The following is an 18,136-nucleotide window of genomic DNA, read 5'->3' on the forward strand; positions in this document are numbered from 1 at the left end:
TTTTGTTCTTTAGTGTAGATTAGAACAATGCGTGGGAGTTGCTGACTTCCTCCGTCCCATGAATCACACTCGGCAGCTTTCACTTCCGACTAAAATGATTTCATGACATTAATTAGTCTAACCTGCATCTCAATCTTCCAGATGGATGGAAGGGCCTGCAGTATTTGTTTTGACATAATAGTCAGTGGATAGAACATGTTTTGAACCCAAACTAATGTTTAAAAACAGTTCTTCAGTATTAAATGCAAAACTTTATTAGCGTTTTGTATTTGGGTCAATGAGTGTCTACCCGTCCCCGCGCCTAACACCGGCGTCCAAATCGAACGTACCCACGAGGGGGATTTAGGCGAAACCGGCAGAGTTTAGGACCCGGCGGGCCACGCGGTACAATAGCGCTGTTGTGCCGTGTTGGTGGGCCGACTGACTGCAAGCCCGGGAGCAGAATCCCCCCACAAAAAAAAACTCAATTTAAAATATTACCACGCACGAATACTTATCGTTTTGTGGCTATACACTGTATTTGACGTTGGACGGCGTACGGATGGGATAAAGCGGACCTAGCAACGCTTAGATTTGAAGGTAAAATGGTGGGAACGTGAAGAATATTCCCCGTGTGTTTCCTGGCTCGGAGCGCCGTGGATGCTTGCTCTAAATGCCAGGCCGTCCTTTTGTTGACGAGGCGTTTTGGTATATTTAATCCCCTTGAACGATTGCCTTGTCGCTTAGTCACACAGGGCGGATAAACCCGACGTTTACCCCCCACCTTGTCCCTGGTTTTAAAGACTCCTCTGTAAGGAAGTGACATGTCGGCGCGCTGGTGGTGGCGCCCATGTTTGATTTGGCCCTCGTCGTCTCCCGCTTCCTACGCGTCGACTGGAGTTGGCGCCAAAGCTCTGTTAAAGGCTTTATTTATGACCTATTTATTTCCGACCATCATGTCTGGGGGTAAAATGAACGCTGCGCCTGGAGTCTAAAAGCCAAGGCGACACGCATGGCGCAACGTAAACAAAGCCCGTCGCATTTTGCTCATTGTTTCCGAGCTTTTTAACAGCGGGTTCCCATTATTGTGGCGTCACATCCGGCAACCCCTCCCCCTCTGTCTGGTTAGCTTCTTTGCTAGTTTGTTGCCCCCCCCCTTTCACGTGCTAGATTTAGTTTAGGTACTAATATGAAGCAGAGGTAGCAAAAATAGTCATTCTCTGTACTTACTTGTACTACTTCACATAATTGTGTTAAAAGAAAAGTAGTGATTACATTTAGGTAGCCTTACAGCAACTCAATAGTTACAAAACATACAAACAAAAGACAACAGAATAATAAAAGTAGTTTACTAAACTTACTTTACTTACTTTTTTAAAGTTCAGACTCTGGAATGTTAACTCGATAAATTAGACATTTTAAGTTCCCCATTTCCTGATATTTGCATTATTGTCTTTACCAGAAAGCACTTTTTAAAAATTAATATAAAAATAAACAATATAATGAGGTACGTCATGTTAAAATGTCTACTTGGCCTTTGTACGCCTCCATTTTTCTTTACGCGGCCCTCGGAGGAAAACATTTGTACACCTATCCTTGAGATTGTCATGTTGGCATTGTCTTAAAATGTCGGCATTGTTGTGGACACCCCTCATGTCGACAGCAGATGTTGTCAAGTGCTCTCTAGCTCATTCTCCTCATTTCCATTTAAAAATAGCTCGACTGTGTGCAGTTTGCACGTTCTTATCGTCAGTTAGTCTGGGATCGGTGTCGCGATAGCCGAGATGAAAGTGCCATAGAAAATAGCTGAATGTTTGTGTGCGTAGCACGAACATAAATGACCACGTCCACCCTCTCGTGAGGAATGTCAGGCATGTCCACGCTGTTTAAACAACACTTTTGCTCCGCTGACACACTCGTGCGTCATGGGAAAAGCGATGATAGCCAGAGAAGCCCAAACGAAACGTAGTGGCTGACCACGATACACAAAATGTCAATTTCCAACTCGAGACTAATTTGTCAGAGTGTAAACAATGTGTCTGTGCGGCGTTCATCTTGTCTGCAGGATGTGACAGGATGAAGCGTGTCAGGACCTCCAGCAGCAGCGACACTTCTGACAATGAAAGTGAGTCCTCGCTCAACACTACCCCATGACAAAATGGCGGCATTTGGGTGTATATAGCTGAATGCCGTGTGCCATCCAGGTCCCTCAACCTCCTTCTGCTCCAACAAGTATGGCAGCAAACCGGGCACCCCTGCCTCCGACCCGAAGAAACCGGCTGAAGTAAGTCTCCCTGCCGCCGTGGTTAACATTCGGGCCTACCCTGACTTTGGACGTGTCTCGCAGGTGTTCCGAAAAGACCTGATCAGCGCCATGAAGCTGCCGGACTCGCACCACGTCCCGCCGGAGGAGTACTACCTGCTGGCCGACACCTGGAAGCAGGAATGGGAGAAAGGAGTTCAGGTTCTGGCGAGCCCGGACACCATCCCGCAAGCGTCTGTCAGGTACGTGTGACGGCGTGGTCGAAAGAAAAGTATTTTTCTTTCAACAAAGTCCTTAACAGTGGTCGTTTGTTTATGTTCAGGATCATTGCGGAGAAATCCAAGGAGATTCTGTACGGCCACCAGAAGAAGTACATCCAGTGCTCCGGGCAGGACACTGTGGAGCCCGGTTACGTCAACATCAAGGAGCTGGCCGAGGCCATGTGCCGCTACGACTTGGACGACGTTGACATCTACTGGCTGCACACGTTAAACACCCAGCTGCTCTGCATGGGTGAGCCACAAAGCTCAAAACGGCGCCACGTCATTTCGGCCTGGACTTAACATCTTCCCTCACGTGCGGCATTCAGGTGAGGAGCCGGTGGACGAGCTGACGATGGAGCGCGCCATGGAGGCGCTGGAGGGCCAGTGCCACGACAACATGAGGCACGCCATAGAGACGGTGGAGGGCCTGGGGATCGAGTACGACGAGGACGTGGTGTGCGACGTGTGCCGCTCGCCCGACAGCGAGGAAGGCAACGACATGGTTTTCTGCGACAAGTGTAACATCTGCGTGCACCAGGTAGGTTGAAATCATAAACTCACAATGTAGCAGATGTGTCAAGAGGACGTACTTTTTTTTTTTTTACTCCCCAGGCATGTTACGGGATCGTCAAAGTGCCCGTCGGGAATTGGCTGTGCCGCACGTGCGTGCTGGGAATCGACCCGCAGTGCCTCCTGTGCCCCAAAAAGGGCGGGGCCATGAAGGCGACACGCGCCGGCACCAAGTGGGCGCACGTCAGCTGCGCCTTGTGGATCCCCGAGGTAAAATTCAAAAGGAAACATCTCCCCTCTGAGATTTCCGGCTCACAGTCTGTCCCTGCACTGCACGCAGGTCAGCATCGCGTGCCCTGAAAGGATGGAGCCCATCACTAAAGTGTCCCACATCCCACCCAGCCGCTGGTCGCTCATCTGCAGCGTGTGCAAAATCAAGACGGGCGCGTGCATCCAGGTGAGGATGCCAGCGATCACGATAACATGAACTTGATTTCAAGCATGAGGTGCTACTTGACCCTCCCCACAGTGCTCGGTGAAGAACTGCACCACGCCCTTCCACGTGACGTGCGCCTTCGAGCACAGCCTGGAGATGAAGACGATCCTGGACGAGGGCGACGAGGTGAAGTTCAAGTCGTACTGCCTCAAGCACAGCAAGCCTAAAGCAGCTGGGGAGGTGGGCCTGAGCCCGGCGCGCGCCAAGCCTCCGGCGCCGCCCTCCGACCCGACCAAGGTGGGCCTGCGGGCGCAGCGGCTTCAAGAACTGGAGGAGGAGTTCTACGCGCTGGTGCGGCCGGACGAGGTGTCGCGGGCTCTAGGGCTCTCGTCGCGTCTGGTGGATTTTGTCTACCAGTACTGGAAGCTGAAGAGGAAGAGCAACTTCAACAAGGCCCTGCTGGCGCCCAAGGAAGATGAGGAGAACCTGGTTCTGCAGCCGCACCAGGACAGCATCCACACGCGCATGCGCATGTTCATGCACCTGCGACAGGACCTGGAGAGGGTCAGTGCCATTTTTGCCACCCTAACTCAATTGAAGGTGTTTTCAAATTGTGCTCAAGTGATGTGTCGTCGGTTTAGGTGAGGAACTTGTGCTACATGGTGAGCCGGCGGGAGAAGCTCAAGCTGCTGCAAAGCAAAGCCCAGGAGCAAATGTTCAACCTGCACGTCACCCTCATGAGCCAGGAGACCTCTGCTGGTGAGCCGCCCTTTGCTCAGAGTCTTTTTAGTCCCTTTCACACATCCACCGCTAATTTTTGGTGTTTCCAAAGGCCTTGCTGCATCCTTCCCGGTGGAGAGTGTTCTGTTCCGGCCTCCTCCGAGGATCACGCTGAAGCTGAAAATGCCCAAAGCCTCCAGCATGGGAAAGTCCTACACCGCGTCCAAATCGGCCAACGGGCCTCTGTGTCCGGACAACAGCGAGAACGTGTCTGAGCGCGCCAGCGAGGGTCTGGGCCAAGGCAAGCCTCAGCTGCACGGGCACGCCCGGCGAGAGGAGCGTGCCAACGGCAGGGTGGCGGGGAAGCCTCTAGCGGGTAAGCCCATGGCGGGTAAGCCTCTGGCTGACAAGCCACTGGCAGGGAAGCCGCTGGGCATGCATTCCGCATTGCACGGCCACTCATCCAACGGCAAAGCAGAGCAAGAGCGCACCTCCAAAAATGGCCTCTTGATCGGGCAGAAAGACAGCTCGTGTCAGACACCCGGCGAGCCCGACATACCAAAGCAACCGCTGGACAAAGGTGCTTTTGGTAAGTCTGCCATGGAGCACTTTGGCAGGTCCTTCAAAGAGGCCACCATGAACTTGGTAAGGACCACTGAGGACATGCGGGCCTCGGACAAGCTCGCCCGCAAAGAAAAACTCTGGCCCAAGGGAGTGTCGGCCAACAACGCGCTTTTGTACCACGACAGCGACGGCTACTGCCCCGACCTGGAGCTCAGTGACTCGGAACCCGAGGCCAAGGGGAGGCACCGGCGCCAGGGCGGTCCACTCCCGCCGGATGTCGCCCGGAGGGGGCGTGGGAGCAGCCAGAAGGGCGGCAGTGGGCGCGGGAGACAGTCGCTAGGCGCAACCTCACACTGCGTGCAAAGGTGACGACAGACTGTCCGGCTGCACTCGTTGTGCGAAAATACGAGATTAGCGTGCTAACCGATTAGCACCACGTTTGTAAGTAGCACAACTTTTTACTGAACAGCTCACTACAATCCATTCCTCATCGCACAGCTGGATGTACAGTGTTCTGACCAACGGACCAAAACTATCAAGACAAAATGAGAACACCCACCAGGACTCCAGCTGATGATGTCACTAAGCCACACCCCTCAAAATGACAGTGTTTTCCCTGCAGCCTGAATAAATGAATCTCAGCTCTTGGCGGCAAAATGGCACCAAAGCAATACTTTCATATTAAAGCATTGGCCATAACAGAAAAAGAGCAAACGGGTGAAATGAAAATTTCACTCCGTTAACAAATAGGTGGGGGAGAACACTGTTAATAATGGCGGCCAAAAATGAACATATTTTTAATTTCTACTGTATTTTGTTTTCTTTATATAAACAAAGAAGTTGCCTTGAAAAAAACTCTTGAACTATAAGTAGTTCATAAAATGGATGGATAGAATGGTTGCCAAGATGTTAATGAGGATGTCAATCCAAATTTTTCTTTACAGTGTTTTATGCACCCCCTGTGAGATGGATCACAGCATTTGGATAAATTTTGTGTTTTTGGAAGATGAAATCCACCTATTTCTATTCATCTTGCAAGGCAGCCATTTTGGCACTTGTTAGAAAATGACATTAAAAACGACTATTTTACAGCAAGTGACAAAATGGCCGCCACCTGAGATGGATGAAAAATGCGGTGCATTTTGCTGCTAAATTCCAAAAGCGCAATATCAATTGGATTATCATGTATAGGTTTGTGAGGTCGTTTAAACAATTGCAAAGAAAATATTTGTGTTGAGTTCCCCTTTAATGTGTGTCGTCAACAACGGACACTAAATTCTGTCGTATTTGCTGCCTTCACTCTTCTTTTCTCATCCCTGATTTAATAAAGAAGCAAATCAAGACTGTCTTGTGCATGAACGTTTTTTTTTTTTTAAATGTGCTCCATTTAAAGAGTAGGGGAATTTTGAAATGTTTAGAATAGACTCAAATGTAAATAGTGTAAAAAAAAAAAAAAAATTGATTTAACTTCAAAAATTGCTGTTAGGATACAATATAATTATTTCATTATATTAGTTGTGTATTTGTGTGAAATAAATACCAGCAATATAATCGAGGTTGTGCTGATACACGGATATAACGATAGGGGGCAGTATTTACCACAGTTTACATTCGAACCGAATGACACGCCTGCTACCTTAAAAAGTTCTGCATGAAGAAATTGCATCAAACTTAACTAGGAGTTGGCCCACACCTAACAATTTCAATTCCTTCTGATTAACTCTAAGTAAAGCTACTTTTTGCCACTAAATGGTTTTGAGGGGAAATCAACAAGTCCCATTTACTTACTGGTAATATTGTTACAATGGTAATGTTAGCAGTAAATACATTTCATAACAAAATAACCTGTTGACTTGTCACAGGTCAAACGTTTGTTTTGAAACCCGTTTAGCAACTCCTTTTGTTAGTAACTGTGTACCTAGTAGCTATCCTAAGAGTCTCGAGAAGTCGTTTTGCATGTCGTCATAATGGACGCTGAGCTTCAATGTCATGCCCGAGACAAATGTGAGTGATGAAAAACGAAATACGCTGGGAACGACAAACATTGTTTTCATTTACAGGAACGTGAAAGCGGCTTCTGATGCTACCTCCAAAATTTAACAAGTCTGCGAATGATGTATGGGATCCCAAAGAGTCGAATGAAACTGGATTCAATAACAAAAGGCACATAACATGGATAACATCTAAACAAGTGGTAGCATCAAAAAAAAACTTTACAAAATAGCAATACCAAAATTAAAGTCCTTTCAGAATATTCTGAAGTTACATTAATGTCTTTGTTAATTGTATTTTTATTTTTTTAATTTGGCCTTTATTGCATCAATTCTAAGAACAAAATGAATGTCTTCTTGTGCACAACAAAGCTAAACTAAACCAAGTTAAAGGACACTTTGTTAACTTTTAGAGAGTTATTCTTTAGGGAAAGGAACAAAGACTATTTTTGCTAAGAAGACCGCTCATAAAGACACTTTTAGCACGATAGCAGATCAAGGCCTACACTGGGCGGGCCAATTAAATAGCAGGCGTGGACTTGTGTGAATTCTGACAAGCAGACGTGCAGGTGCCGTGTTAGGCGAGTGAAGACGCTGCAGCCACATCCGAACATCCAACAGCCATGGGAGCGGCTCTCTGCGCGACTACGGAGGTAATAGTACCAAGTTGGGTGCTTAAAGTAGACATTGCTTACATTTGGTCGAATTTTTGGCGCACGAAAACAGGAATCTAAGGAAATTCCCATGGTCCCTGAAGTTAACACTCCCTTTAGTCAAATGTAGTTACTTCATATTGCTTTTTTAATTTGATACACTAAAATACCACGCACGTCATCCTAGTTTGCAAACGCCACTTTCAATAATAACTTTAATCAATTTAGCACGCTACGAAGAAATAGCAATTTAACTACGCCGTCATTGAGCGCGTTTCCGGGTAGGGTCACTTCGCGATGCGCAAGATACGTAAGGTGCATTCAAAGGCAGTCGGAAATTTATACACTTTCTATCCACCGATTTTTTTTACTACTTTTTCATTGTATATTAATGAATCTAAATTAATGATCTACTGTTATCCGTCCTAAACGAGTAGCCCACTTAAAAGCACTGAATATGAAGACATTGTGGAACCTCCAGTAAACGGCCGGGGCTCGAACATGCCTTTATCACATTTAATCTATAATATTTCCTACGCGGATGTTTTTATTTACATGGAGCCGAGAAGCGAGAGGCGTGTGTCTCAAGTTCAGACTCAAGCTCAAGTTCGTATGGACAGCTGGATGAGTCACATGCCGCCAGCCCTGCAGGACATCCCGCTCAACCTCTTGGCCATTCCAGGTAGGCCACCTGCACACTCGAGTGTTCCATCAGCCTTGACACACACTTGGGAGTGTTTCCCTTGTCTGTGCAGGCAGCCACAATGCAATCACGTACAACCTGGACAAACAAGGCAAATCTGCCGTCGACCCGAGCCAGCCTGACTTGCTGAAGAAGGCGGACAAATACACCAGCGGCCTCATTCGACCCTTAATGCACAAGTGGTGTGAAACCCAGGTATGATCATCAGCATAGGATGAACACAGTCCACAAGGGGGCGGGAATTCTACATTTATTTTCCTGAGGTGCATTTTTTTTTTGGTGTCGCAGAATCTCACGGTGACACAACAGCTGAACATCGGCATCCGCTATTGCGACCTGCGAATCGGGCACAGGCCCAAGGACAACTCGTCCAACCTCTACTTCTACCACGGCTTATACAGCAAAGTTACAGTGGAGGTACGCCACTACCAGGCAGGCAGGCACGTGGCACAACAGCTGACTGCTTTGATTTTTTTGCTCCTTGAAAATGGTCTCATTTGCTATTTGTGGCGTAGTAAATCAAAACGGTTTGTGTTCTGTGGACAGGAGATTCTGGTCGAGATTCGCAGGTGGTTGGACAACCACCCTCACGAGGTGGTCATCCTGTCCTTCAGCCACTTTTTGGACATCGACAACAACCGACACATCCGGCTGGTCAACACCATCCGAAAGATCTTCTCAGGCAAACTCTGTCCCAGAACGGTACTCCCTCCATAAACTAGTCACGGTTATGGGTTAGCTTTCGAAGTCGACGTGCAAGGAGAAAACTGCTCTTGTCACGGTCTTGCATTTCAGGAAATGCCAACACTTCGGAAGATGTGGCAGTCAGGCCAACAGGTGATCGTGTCGTACGAAGAGCACGCCTTCGTTAACCGCAATACTGACCTTTGGCCACACATTCCGTACTGGTGGGCCAACAAGGTCAAGGCACGGGACCTGATTAAGAGCTTAGAGAACCACAAGAGCGGTGGCAGACCGAGTAAGTGCCACAGAACCCACCGACAAGTGGACATTAGTTACACATGACTTTTTTCTATGATTCAAGGTTGGTCTAACACTAAACCTCCACTGTTGACCACTAGACGGCAGTATATACATTTATTTTGAAAAAAGTACAGTACACACACAGCCTAGTACAAGTTCTAAAGTTGCTGAATAGGATTTTTCAAAAAATTTGTTTCAGGAGGTTTTTTCGCCGCTGGGATCAACTTGACAGTAGACCTGCCGTACATCACCAAGCATCTGCACAAATCTCTCAAAGACCTGGTGAAGGCCTCCAACCCAGCGGTGCTTGCGTGGGTGAAGCGGCAGAGCCCCGGCAACCATCAGCGCGGGATCAACATCGTGGCGGCGGATTTTGTCGGCGACGGACACTTTGCGCAAACCGTCGTGTTGCTTAACCGCAAACTACTGAATTAGGAGCACGCGTCTGAGCACAGGCCTCAAAAAACGAACCAAAAAAACAAAAACTGTGTCCCGCACACACTAAACTAATACATAGAATAAAATAAAGCCTATCCGCCAACAAGGTTGAGAAAAAAAGTTAGGGAAAAGTTTTTATTTTATACGAATATTGTCAGTGAAAAAATATTTGCTTGTATGACTGGTTTAAGGGACTGCAATGTGATTAAAATTGTATTTTACATGGGTGCAAAAATTAGACATACCGCTGGAGTATTTAATTTGTATTTGTCCTTTGTGGTTTCTGTAAACCAAACACTGAGCGGTTACACGTAATTGGAATACGATCACACAAAAATATGAAGTCTAACCGTTTGAGGACAAATTCGAACACTAGAGGGTGCTAAGGTCCCTAACATAGGTGGCCAAACGTGCCTAAAATCACAAACCACTATAGGGTGCTAAAACTACAAAAACCGTCCAGAAATCATTTAGTATATTCCACGTGAATTAATATACACAGTGGTTATGAGCATTTTTAAAAAGGATTCAAGACTTACCTGTTGATTCTTTGCGGGGCTTTGAGTTGGCTCATCTTGACATTCAGGATGGCGATTCTGTGACGTCATCTTGAAAGACTTGACGTCATTTAAAAGCTACGTGACACAGAGGCAGTGTCATTTACTTGGCTCATCCCCCTAAAAAAAAAAAAGTGAATGCCTACCTGCGAATATGCGCTTGTATTCCAAATTATAATTTATATTCAGAAAACACTCATGCCCTAACCTTCGAAATGGGACTTTCGGGGGATTTTATTGTGTGTTGTCCTGAAAAAACATTAGCTACGACTCTTTTTAAACCTTACTTTAATTTAGTGCAGCATTAGGCGCCGTGCTATACCTGGGGGGGCGCGTGTGACCCTGGGGAACAGGCTTTTTTTTTGGCAGTACTAGAATAAAGTGTAATTGCGCGTTTACTACAGCAGGGGGCAGTGGCGCTCTCATTGTTACTTCTGTCACGTTTGCGACAGTGCAACATTTTACGACTTACAAGACAAGTTAGGATAGTCACGGTGGGGAGGGGGGGCGCGAATAGTTTTCTTCTTGCTAGGGGGGGGCGTAACAGAAAATAATTGAGAAGCACTGGGTTAAATAAAGGTTAACCTAAAAAAAAAAAAAAAAAAAAAAAAAAAAAAAAGTGAACCCTGAACTTTGAACCCGCGGTGACCCCTTTGAACCCGCGGTGACCCCGCGGTGACCCCGTGGTGACCCCGTGGTGACCCCTGGGTGACCTTTGAACCCTGAACTTTCAACTCTAGTTAAAAATCGAAAATGTGCACATGACCCCGTGAACTTTGAACCGACCTTTGACCCCTGGGTGAACTTTGAACCGTAAACTTTGACCTTTGACCCCTAGCTAATTACGTTTTTTTTTTTTTTAAACCGGCATAGCAGAACGATCCATGGTCTTCAGATGCCGCGCTGTCGCCATCTCCTGGTCAGTTAGTGAAATGCTTTTGCTGATGTTTTTTTTTCTCTCAATTAAAACAAATCAATTAGCCAGTTGGTTTTCTTTATTTAATATCTATTATCAGACAAAACCAAATTGTGAATCAGTCACCTAGGCTATAGCAGAACAAACAATCCATGGTCTTCAGATGCCACGCTGTCGCCATCTCCTGGTCAGCTAGTGAAATGCTTTTGCTGTTTTTTTTCCCTCTCAATTAAAACAAATCAATCAGCCAGTTGGCTTTCTTTATTTAATATCTGATATCAGACAAAACCAAATTGTGAATCAGTCACCTAGGCTATAGCAGAACAAACAATCCATGGTCTTCAGATGCCACGCTGTCGCCATCTCCTGGTCAGCTAGTGAAATGCTTTTGCTGTTTTTTTTCTCTCAATTAAAACAAATCAATTAGCCAGTTGGTTTTCTTTATTTAATATCTATTATCAGACAAAACCAAATTGTGAATCAGTCACCTAGGCTATAGCAGAACAAACAATCCATGGTCTTCAGATGCCACGCTGTCGCCATCTCCTGGTCAGCTAGTGAAATGCTTTTGCTGTTTTTTTTTCCTCTCAATTAAAACAAATCAATCAGCCAGTTGGTTTTCTTTATTTAATCTCTGATATCAGACAAAACTAAATTGTGAATCAGTCACCTAGGCCAGTGCTTCTCAAATAGTGGGGCGCGCCCCCCTTGGGGAGGGGGGGCGCGAATAGTTTTCTTCTTGCTAGGGGGGGGGGGGGCGTAACAGAAAATAATTGAGAAGCACTGCATTAACCCGACACACGTAGGCCTACTTTCGACCTTGCACTTGCTTGTGGTCTACAAGTGCTTGAAAACTTTGGATTGTGATTTCCAATTTGCTCTTTTGACGTAATATTTGCCGTTTTCTGATGCCTTCGAAGAGTTTGCGTTCCCTCTTCAGAGAAACCCAGCTCTTGGTTTCACTCATGCTTCATTAAAAACTGCAGTCGAAAGTCAAACATGGGGCCTGGTTGAGTTGGACTACCCGTGACTTGGTCAATTAGGCTTATTTTTGTTATTAAAATTGGTAGACATATTTTGAACCTAAACGCATTTGTTCTACTAAAATACAATTCACGAGTGCACTACGGTCCTTTTTTAAATTTAAGTATCTGCACTTAACTTGCTTGCACTTATATTTGAAAGCAGAACGTAAAGTCTTTTTTTAGTTTTACCTTCACTTTGGAAGTCAATGTTACAGGTTGCAAGTGCGACAACCTTACCGCTTCGTGTTCATATTGCTTCTGTCAAGTGCGCATGCGTAGCCCGGCCGGGAAGTAAACCTGCAAGCCGCATCAAACACCGGACCGGCCTGTCAAACACGAACCCGGAACGAGAATGCTTATTTTGTGAGGAGAACAATGTCATGGTGACTCGACCAGCTCCCAAACCATCATCGCCAAGCAGACTGACTAAAAGCGCGGACCTACTTCGCTTTATTGTACCTGGATGATCCAACTGTCCACTACCACTTCCTGTTTACCCTCTGACCCTGATTCTTAAAGGCACAGGATGAGATAATCGAAAGCGATCGATTCTTCCATCGTGAAATGTGGGGGAGGTTCTCCTCACCGACACGGTCCATGTCCAGCGACGTTGAGGAGACCCCCGACATGGATTACTGGTGCGAAGACTGGATGTCCAATTTGCCGAAGGAGCTGTTGGACGTCCCGTTGACCCACTTGGCAATACCGGGTACTGTGTCTTTAATTACAAATCTCATCAATGACAACATAGGACATTGAGTCATGTATTGTCCTGAAATAACGTCAGTATAAATTAAAAGCATGAATTTAAAATATTTTGGAGTAATAACCCAAAACATTAGGCATAACGCTTCACATGCTGTAATACAACAGTTATTCATACAATTACACAATATTACTTCCCGTCTAATTATGTGCACACACGCGCTTTTACTAAAAATTCCTTCAACAGTAGGTCATTGTAAGTGCAAGAACCTGTTCTGGTTGTTCAGTATGTCTTTGTGCACATGTGTCTTCCAGGTAGTCACGACGCAATGAGCTACTGCCTGGACATCTCCTCGCCCCTGGTGAGGTCTGAGTCAGACCTGTTCAAGGTGCTTGATGGACTTTGCTGCTGCCTCACCAGGCCCACCGTTTTCAAATGGGCCACCACGCAGGTACCACCTATGGAGATCCTAAATACAGATATGAACACAAGTCTGCCGAGTTTTTGTCACTTCATCTTATGTCATCAAGGAGGAATTTTTTACTAGGGAATTGAAAATGTGTGCTATGCAAAAAGTAAAATGTGAGCAATTCAGTTCAATTACATTTGAAATTGCGCAATATTGTCATTTTTTTCCAACATCCCCAAAGAAAGCCATATTTTGAAATGCTCAGGAACGCTGCATCGAAGATCAGCTATCAATGGGCATTCGATATTTTGACCTGCGCGTGGCCCACAAACCCAACGACCCGTCGTCGGAGTTGTACTTTACGCACATTTTATACACACACGTCACCGTCTTGGTGAGTGACACCCGACGCTCGCTGAGGTTCACCCTGACGAATGAGCTCAAACGCACGCTTATTATTGACCAATCAGGACACTCTGTGGTCCGTGGCTTCCTGGCTGGAGAGTCATCCCAAGGAGGTGGTCATCCTGGCCTGCAGACACTTTGAGGGGCTCAGCAATGCACTCCATCACTTCTTCATATGCAACATCAAGAAGATCTTTGGCACTAAACTCTGTTTGCGCCAGGTGATGTTTGTGGATGAGGAGCGGTTTCTTTCCATTGCTAGATCTTAGACGTGATGCTTTGGATTATAAAGTTTTTTATAAGGAGTTTTTTGAGCGTATACTTTCCACGATGAGACGTCCCTTGATCTAACTCGAGAATCACGTTTTACCGCTCAGGAAGCCGACTGGTCCCTGAGGCGTCTGTGGGCGTCGGGTCGTCAGGTTCTGCTCTCGTACGACGCCGACGTAGCCTCCCGACACGCAGACCTGCTCCCCGGCATTCCCTACTGGTGGGCCAATGAGCGCACGGCCTGCAGCGCCATCAACTTCCTGGAGTGGAACAAGCAGCTCGGAAGGCCTCGTGAGTCCACTTGACATCTCCTCACCGTGACATCGGGTAGCAAGACCTGCAAGGCGCTCAAATATTTTTAGAATGATTCTACCCGTATGTTGTTTATCAAACAGTTGAGGTGCAGGTATTATTTTTGTCCACTGGGGGGCGCCTTTCTGAATATTCGACTGCATCTGTTTGTCCCCGCAGAGGGTTTCTTCGTGGCGGGCTTAAACCTGACTGCTTACAGGAATTACATCATCACCAACCCCAAGGAGTCTTTACGCACGATGACCTTGGCTCAGTGGAAGAGCCTAAGCGAGTGGGTGAAGCAGCAGACCCCCGGCTCGGACCCCCACAGCCTCAATATCATCGCCGGGGACTTTGTGGGCCTGCTTCCCCTCTGCCCCCTCGTTGTGGAACTCAACAGGAAACTACTGACGGATAAAAAGCAGCACACTGAAAACGGATGCTAACAGAATGCTCGTGGACATTTGCACCAGCCAATCAAGTCTGTTCGTTGAACCCTTTTTTTTATTACTGTGTCTTAAATCGTACTGTGAATTGCAAATGCAATCGTTAGCTTGTCGTGGTGGTCACAATATTAGGAACAACTGAGCGTAACGTCTGTTGATGTATCAAGAGTTACGCAACAATCATTACATTCTGCAGCCTAAGGAGTAAAATCTTTTTTACAATGAGTCATGGAGTTGCTCGCTAGCCAAACATCTTCCTGTAGCGCCCGTACGCGGCGTTACCGATGACCACCTGAACGACGGCCGAGCCCTCGTCGCCGTCCACGCTGACGTCCTGCACGGCGGCCTCCCTGTACAGCCAACTGAGGAGCACAAAGGTAATTATGACACGTCGGGCCTGAACGTGGTCACCTCACCTGAGCTGCGGGGTACTGAGGTCCACCTTCAGGCTGACGAGACGTTTGCCCGTCGCGGCCACCACGCGCTCTTCCACTGTTAACTTCAGAACCTCCAGGCCACGCCCTTCCAGGGCCGAGATGGCCAGGGCGTCGGTTTCCGTCCATTCATAACTGGAAATCAGTTTGTTTATTGATGTGTGCCAAATAAAAGCCAAAGAAAAAGTGACTCACTTGTCGATGAGGTCAATCTTGTTATGGACTTCGATCATGGAGCTCATGAGTGCGTCGGGCACTCGGAGGTTCCTCAAAACGTTCAATACGTTGGCCTTCTGGTTGACGTTCTCCGGATGGCTCACGTCCCGCACGTGAACCAACACGTCCTGCACGAGACAAATTTGGACCAACCTTCATAAAATCACTTTTTAGGGTTGCAGACCGAGTGCTTGATGTCTTCTAGCGTGGCGGCGAACGAGTCGATGAGCTGGTGCGGCAGCTGCGAAAGGAAACCGATGGTGTCCACGTAGAGCACGGTGACCCGGCTGGGCAGCAGGCCGGCGTGCACAGTCACGTCCAGCGTGGCGAAAAGCCGATCTTGAGGATGCAGCCCCGCGTCGCCCGTCAGCGCTTTGATCAGCGTTGTTTTGCCTGTTGGACATTTGCGGAAATTCGGATTTTCTGAAAATGCGGCCATCGATTGAAGTGACTTGTCTCACCGCAGTTTGTGTATCCCAGCACAGAGACGATGGGGAACTCTTTGTGCTTCCGACGGGTTCGAAGCAGTTGCCGCTTCCTGCTCAGCTTTTCCAGCGCCGTGCGAATCTTCATCTCACGCTCCCTCAACACCCTTTGCTGGACCTCCAGTTGCGTCTCGCCTGCATAGACCACCAACATCAAAATGGCCAGGTTGCTTAAAATTAAAAAAATATATAAAAAAAAAAAAAACTCCCGTGGCGGTGGTCAGTTTGCAATGTCGGTTACCCGATCCTCCGATGTACCGGTTGCCTCCGCCCTGCTGGTCCATGTTGACAAATTCATTTTTCAAACGTGACCTGCCAGGGGGAAAAAAAGTTGACGTTAAACACCATTATTATTGTAATGTTTATTTTTGTTGACATAATTGTAGCATTTTGTGGTACCTTAGCAGAGGGATTTCGGCCAGCGAGATTTGTAGCTTAGCCTCTTTGGTTTTGGCGTTACAGCGGAAGATATGAAGCACCAGTGAGTATCGGTCCAACACCTTCACCCCCCACGCATCCTCTAGCTCCCTCTAGAGGACAACAAGGGGATCTACAGTGATTTGGCATATAGGCGCTAAACGTTTTTTGTGAACACAGGCACACTACTATAAAAAAGAAACCAATTAGTCATCCTGACCTAATTTTTGGGCCAATTAAAAGCTCAGATATGATAATGTATCATCACGTCAGTCTGAAATTCCAAGTGTTCAAATTTCTGCACAACTCGAGATGACATCACCTCTGACGATGGCGACAGGCGCTCCACGTTGACAAAAACGGCAGTGATGCCCGCTGTCCGTCTGATTCTCTCTGCGCAGGGAAGAGAACCACGTGATGATTGACAACCCACAACCAAGTGACGGCGTGAACATGAAGTACCCGTGAGCATCTGGAAGTTTCCTTTGCCGAAGATCTTCCTCTTCTCAGGGGTCTTGGTGGACAGGATGAGGCGATCCACCACGGACCACTTGTCCAGCGTGTTGACCAGCGCCACCGCCTCCGCCATCATCAGCTCGGCTGCAGGGGGGGGGAAGTCATGTGACCGATCGAGACTGATTCAATTTGGCCTGACCACAATATCCCCCTGGATGACTACGATTTACCTGTGGTCAGGTGTTGCTTCCTGCTTCCCCACTTCACATCAGGGTGGACCACAAAGATCCGGTGCGGGCCACCTGTGAGGGTCGTGGCAGGCTGCAACTCCCGAAACAGCTCGTCCGCCTCCTCCTCCATCGAGTCTTCATCCTCATCATCTTCCTGCTCTGTGAAACCTGCACGTAGTAGTTGTACTTTAGTTGCTTTTCAAGGTGGTTGTACTTTATTTCCCAAGCACCTGTGCCTTCAGTGAAGTCGTCCGAGCGCCTCAGGATGGAGCGAGAGAGGCCAAACGCTCTGCTGCACTGCGGCGTGGGGGCATCTCCGTGCAATGGAAGACAGCTCCTCCACACTGGGGGCACTGACGCTACTGCCCGGCTGTTGCCTGCACGGACTCGGTGCAAGAAAGACGACCACGCGTGGATCCTCCTCACGATTGCCATGTTATTTGCGGTCTCTCAATCACGTCATGTAAACTAACATTGTAATCCACCGTTTCCTCATACTACATAAATACTCGCAAACGTACCCCAAACAGTACTTGGTGTTGTTCTAGAAATGCAACCCCAATTTAGCTGGCAGGCAAGAGTTACCATGGATTAAATACTACGATATATCCAGAGTTATTAACTACGAAGTAATTAGTTTAATGCAGCTAAAGTGATTTAGTTATCAAGTAATTTGCGTTTGGGTGATGTTTTCTTCCTATATCTGCAGCGATAATGCCTGCAAAATGAAATGCGGAAAAACAAAGTTTGTCCCCATCGCTGCCATATTGTGGTTTTGCGTCACTTCCTGTATTTTTTCAATAAACTTTTTAACTACTTTTGTACACATAACGAGCGAGCAAAAACAAAGTTTACTCATATAAGAAGCAATATACACTATTTAGTCAATGAAACAAAACAATACGACATTCTGAATAGTGCTATACGTTTTCTGTATTATTTATGCTGTAAACGTCACTTCCGGTCGCTAAATTGTTTTGATACGTCAATGTCAATGAGTTTCAGTTTCTTGTTTACACAATACACAATAGTAAACTAAGGAGACCACAACACTTCAAAGTTAATAATGTTTTTGGTGTTATCACGGTGCTTTTCGCTATGCTACGTCCTCTCTACAATTTTAAAAACTAGTTATTGTTTATTGCTTAAAATAAAAATTATTTCTCGTTTTGGGCGGCCAATTGCCCTCTAAAGGATCATGGCGTCATTAGGCTTTAAAATTCAATTCAATTTCACTCTTTCATGGGATATGCTTCATCTCAAGAACAGTTAGATGAGCATTTATTTTCGGCATTTCTAATACATAAATAATGCATGTGATATTTAACCTTTACCCATGTCAAATACGAAATATTAGTACGGAATTGAT

At 46.7% G+C, this 18,136-nt stretch overlaps 4 protein-coding genes across 6 annotated transcripts; 3 read left to right on the forward strand and 1 right to left on the reverse strand.

Moving 5' to 3' along the window:
* Positions 1-376: 376 nt before the first annotated feature.
* Positions 377-6,078, forward strand: jade3 (jade family PHD finger 3). The gene is made up of 11 exons (XM_061297888.1): positions 377-579; positions 2,045-2,104; positions 2,184-2,263; positions 2,327-2,484; positions 2,565-2,755; positions 2,832-3,043; positions 3,118-3,285; positions 3,356-3,472; positions 3,545-4,015; positions 4,093-4,210; positions 4,284-6,078. Exons 2-11 carry the CDS (start codon positions 2,056-2,058, stop codon positions 5,102-5,104), a joined length of 2,385 nt encoding a protein of 794 aa, XP_061153872.1. The 5' UTR covers positions 377-579; positions 2,045-2,055; the 3' UTR covers positions 5,105-6,078.
* Positions 6,079-7,230: 1,152 nt separating this feature from the next.
* Positions 7,231-9,742, forward strand: plcxd1 (phosphatidylinositol-specific phospholipase C, X domain containing 1). Of its 2 annotated transcripts, none has more exons than XM_061298025.1 (7): positions 7,231-7,382; positions 7,935-8,061; positions 8,135-8,277; positions 8,371-8,499; positions 8,629-8,784; positions 8,878-9,061; positions 9,266-9,742. In XM_061298025.1, exons 1-7 carry the CDS (start codon positions 7,350-7,352, stop codon positions 9,499-9,501), a joined length of 1,008 nt encoding a protein of 335 aa, XP_061154009.1. In that variant the 5' UTR covers positions 7,231-7,349; the 3' UTR covers positions 9,502-9,742. The 2 variants fall into 2 exon arrangements, with proteins under 2 accessions (XP_061154009.1, XP_061154010.1); XM_061298026.1 differs by having other exon boundaries at positions 7,253-7,379; positions 7,941-8,061.
* A 2,526-nt stretch (positions 9,743-12,268) lies between these two features.
* On the forward strand, positions 12,269-14,754 carry si:dkey-66a8.7 (PI-PLC X domain-containing protein 1). Of its 2 annotated transcripts, XM_061296675.1 has the most exons (6): positions 12,269-12,711; positions 13,023-13,159; positions 13,383-13,511; positions 13,588-13,743; positions 13,900-14,083; positions 14,264-14,754. In XM_061296675.1, exons 1-6 carry the CDS (start codon positions 12,567-12,569, stop codon positions 14,527-14,529), a joined length of 1,017 nt encoding a protein of 338 aa, XP_061152659.1. In that variant the 5' UTR covers positions 12,269-12,566; the 3' UTR covers positions 14,530-14,754. The 2 variants fall into 2 exon arrangements, with proteins under 2 accessions (XP_061152659.1, XP_061152660.1); XM_061296676.1 differs by lacking the exon at positions 13,383-13,511.
* gtpbp6 (GTP binding protein 6 (putative)) lies at positions 14,570-17,557 on the reverse strand. Its single transcript, XM_061296668.1, has 11 exons — positions 16,998-17,557; positions 16,768-16,935; positions 16,544-16,681; positions 16,404-16,474; positions 16,064-16,194; positions 15,906-15,976; positions 15,641-15,799; positions 15,364-15,572; positions 15,159-15,307; positions 14,946-15,098; positions 14,570-14,891 (listed from the first exon to the last, which is right to left on the reverse strand). The coding sequence occupies exons 1-11, from the start codon at positions 17,200-17,202 to the stop codon at positions 14,771-14,773; spliced, it is 1,575 nt and encodes a 524-aa protein (XP_061152652.1). The 5' UTR covers positions 17,203-17,557; the 3' UTR covers positions 14,570-14,770.
* Between the last annotated feature and the right edge of the window lie 579 nt (positions 17,558-18,136).

Source organism: Syngnathus typhle, linkage group LG14, assembly GCF_033458585.1.
Source record: "Syngnathus typhle isolate RoL2023-S1 ecotype Sweden linkage group LG14, RoL_Styp_1.0, whole genome shotgun sequence".
Taxonomy (NCBI): domain Eukaryota; kingdom Metazoa; phylum Chordata; class Actinopteri; order Syngnathiformes; family Syngnathidae; genus Syngnathus; species Syngnathus typhle.

Excerpts from the sequence above, each read along its gene's own strand:
- plcxd1 (XM_061298025.1), top strand. The coding sequence starts at position 7,350 with ATGGGAGCGGCTCTCTGCGCGACTACGGAGGTA. Across the intron at positions 8,062-8,134 it reads CAACCTCTTGGCCATTCCAG|GCAGCCACAATGCAATCACG; the intron begins GTAGGCCACCTG and ends TTGTCTGTGCAG. Across the intron at positions 9,062-9,265 it reads CAAGAGCGGTGGCAGACCGA|GAGGTTTTTTCGCCGCTGGG; the intron begins GTAAGTGCCACA and ends AATTTGTTTCAG.
- jade3 (XM_061297888.1), top strand. The coding sequence starts at position 2,056 with ATGAAGCGTGTCAGGACCTCCAGCAGCAGCGACACTTCTGACAATGAA. Across the intron at positions 2,264-2,326 it reads ACCCGAAGAAACCGGCTGAA|GTGTTCCGAAAAGACCTGAT; the intron begins GTAAGTCTCCCT and ends CGTGTCTCGCAG. Across the intron at positions 2,756-2,831 it reads CACCCAGCTGCTCTGCATGG|GTGAGGAGCCGGTGGACGAG; the intron begins GTGAGCCACAAA and ends TGCGGCATTCAG.
- gtpbp6 (XM_061296668.1), bottom strand. The coding sequence starts at position 17,202 with ATGGCAATCGTGAGGAGGATCCACGCGTGGTCGTCTTTCTTGCACCGA. Across the intron at positions 16,682-16,767 it reads GAAGCAACACCTGACCACAG|CCGAGCTGATGATGGCGGAG; the intron begins GTAAATCGTAGT and ends CCCCCCCTGCAG. Across the intron at positions 16,195-16,403 it reads GCCTGTCGCCATCGTCAGAG|AGGGAGCTAGAGGATGCGTG; the intron begins GTGATGTCATCT and ends GTTGTCCTCTAG.
- si:dkey-66a8.7 (XM_061296675.1), top strand. The coding sequence starts at position 12,567 with ATGTGGGGGAGGTTCTCCTCACCGACACGGTCCATGTCCAGCGACGTT. Across the intron at positions 12,712-13,022 it reads GACCCACTTGGCAATACCGG|GTAGTCACGACGCAATGAGC; the intron begins GTACTGTGTCTT and ends TGTGTCTTCCAG. Across the intron at positions 13,160-13,382 it reads TCAAATGGGCCACCACGCAG|GAACGCTGCATCGAAGATCA; the intron begins GTACCACCTATG and ends TGAAATGCTCAG.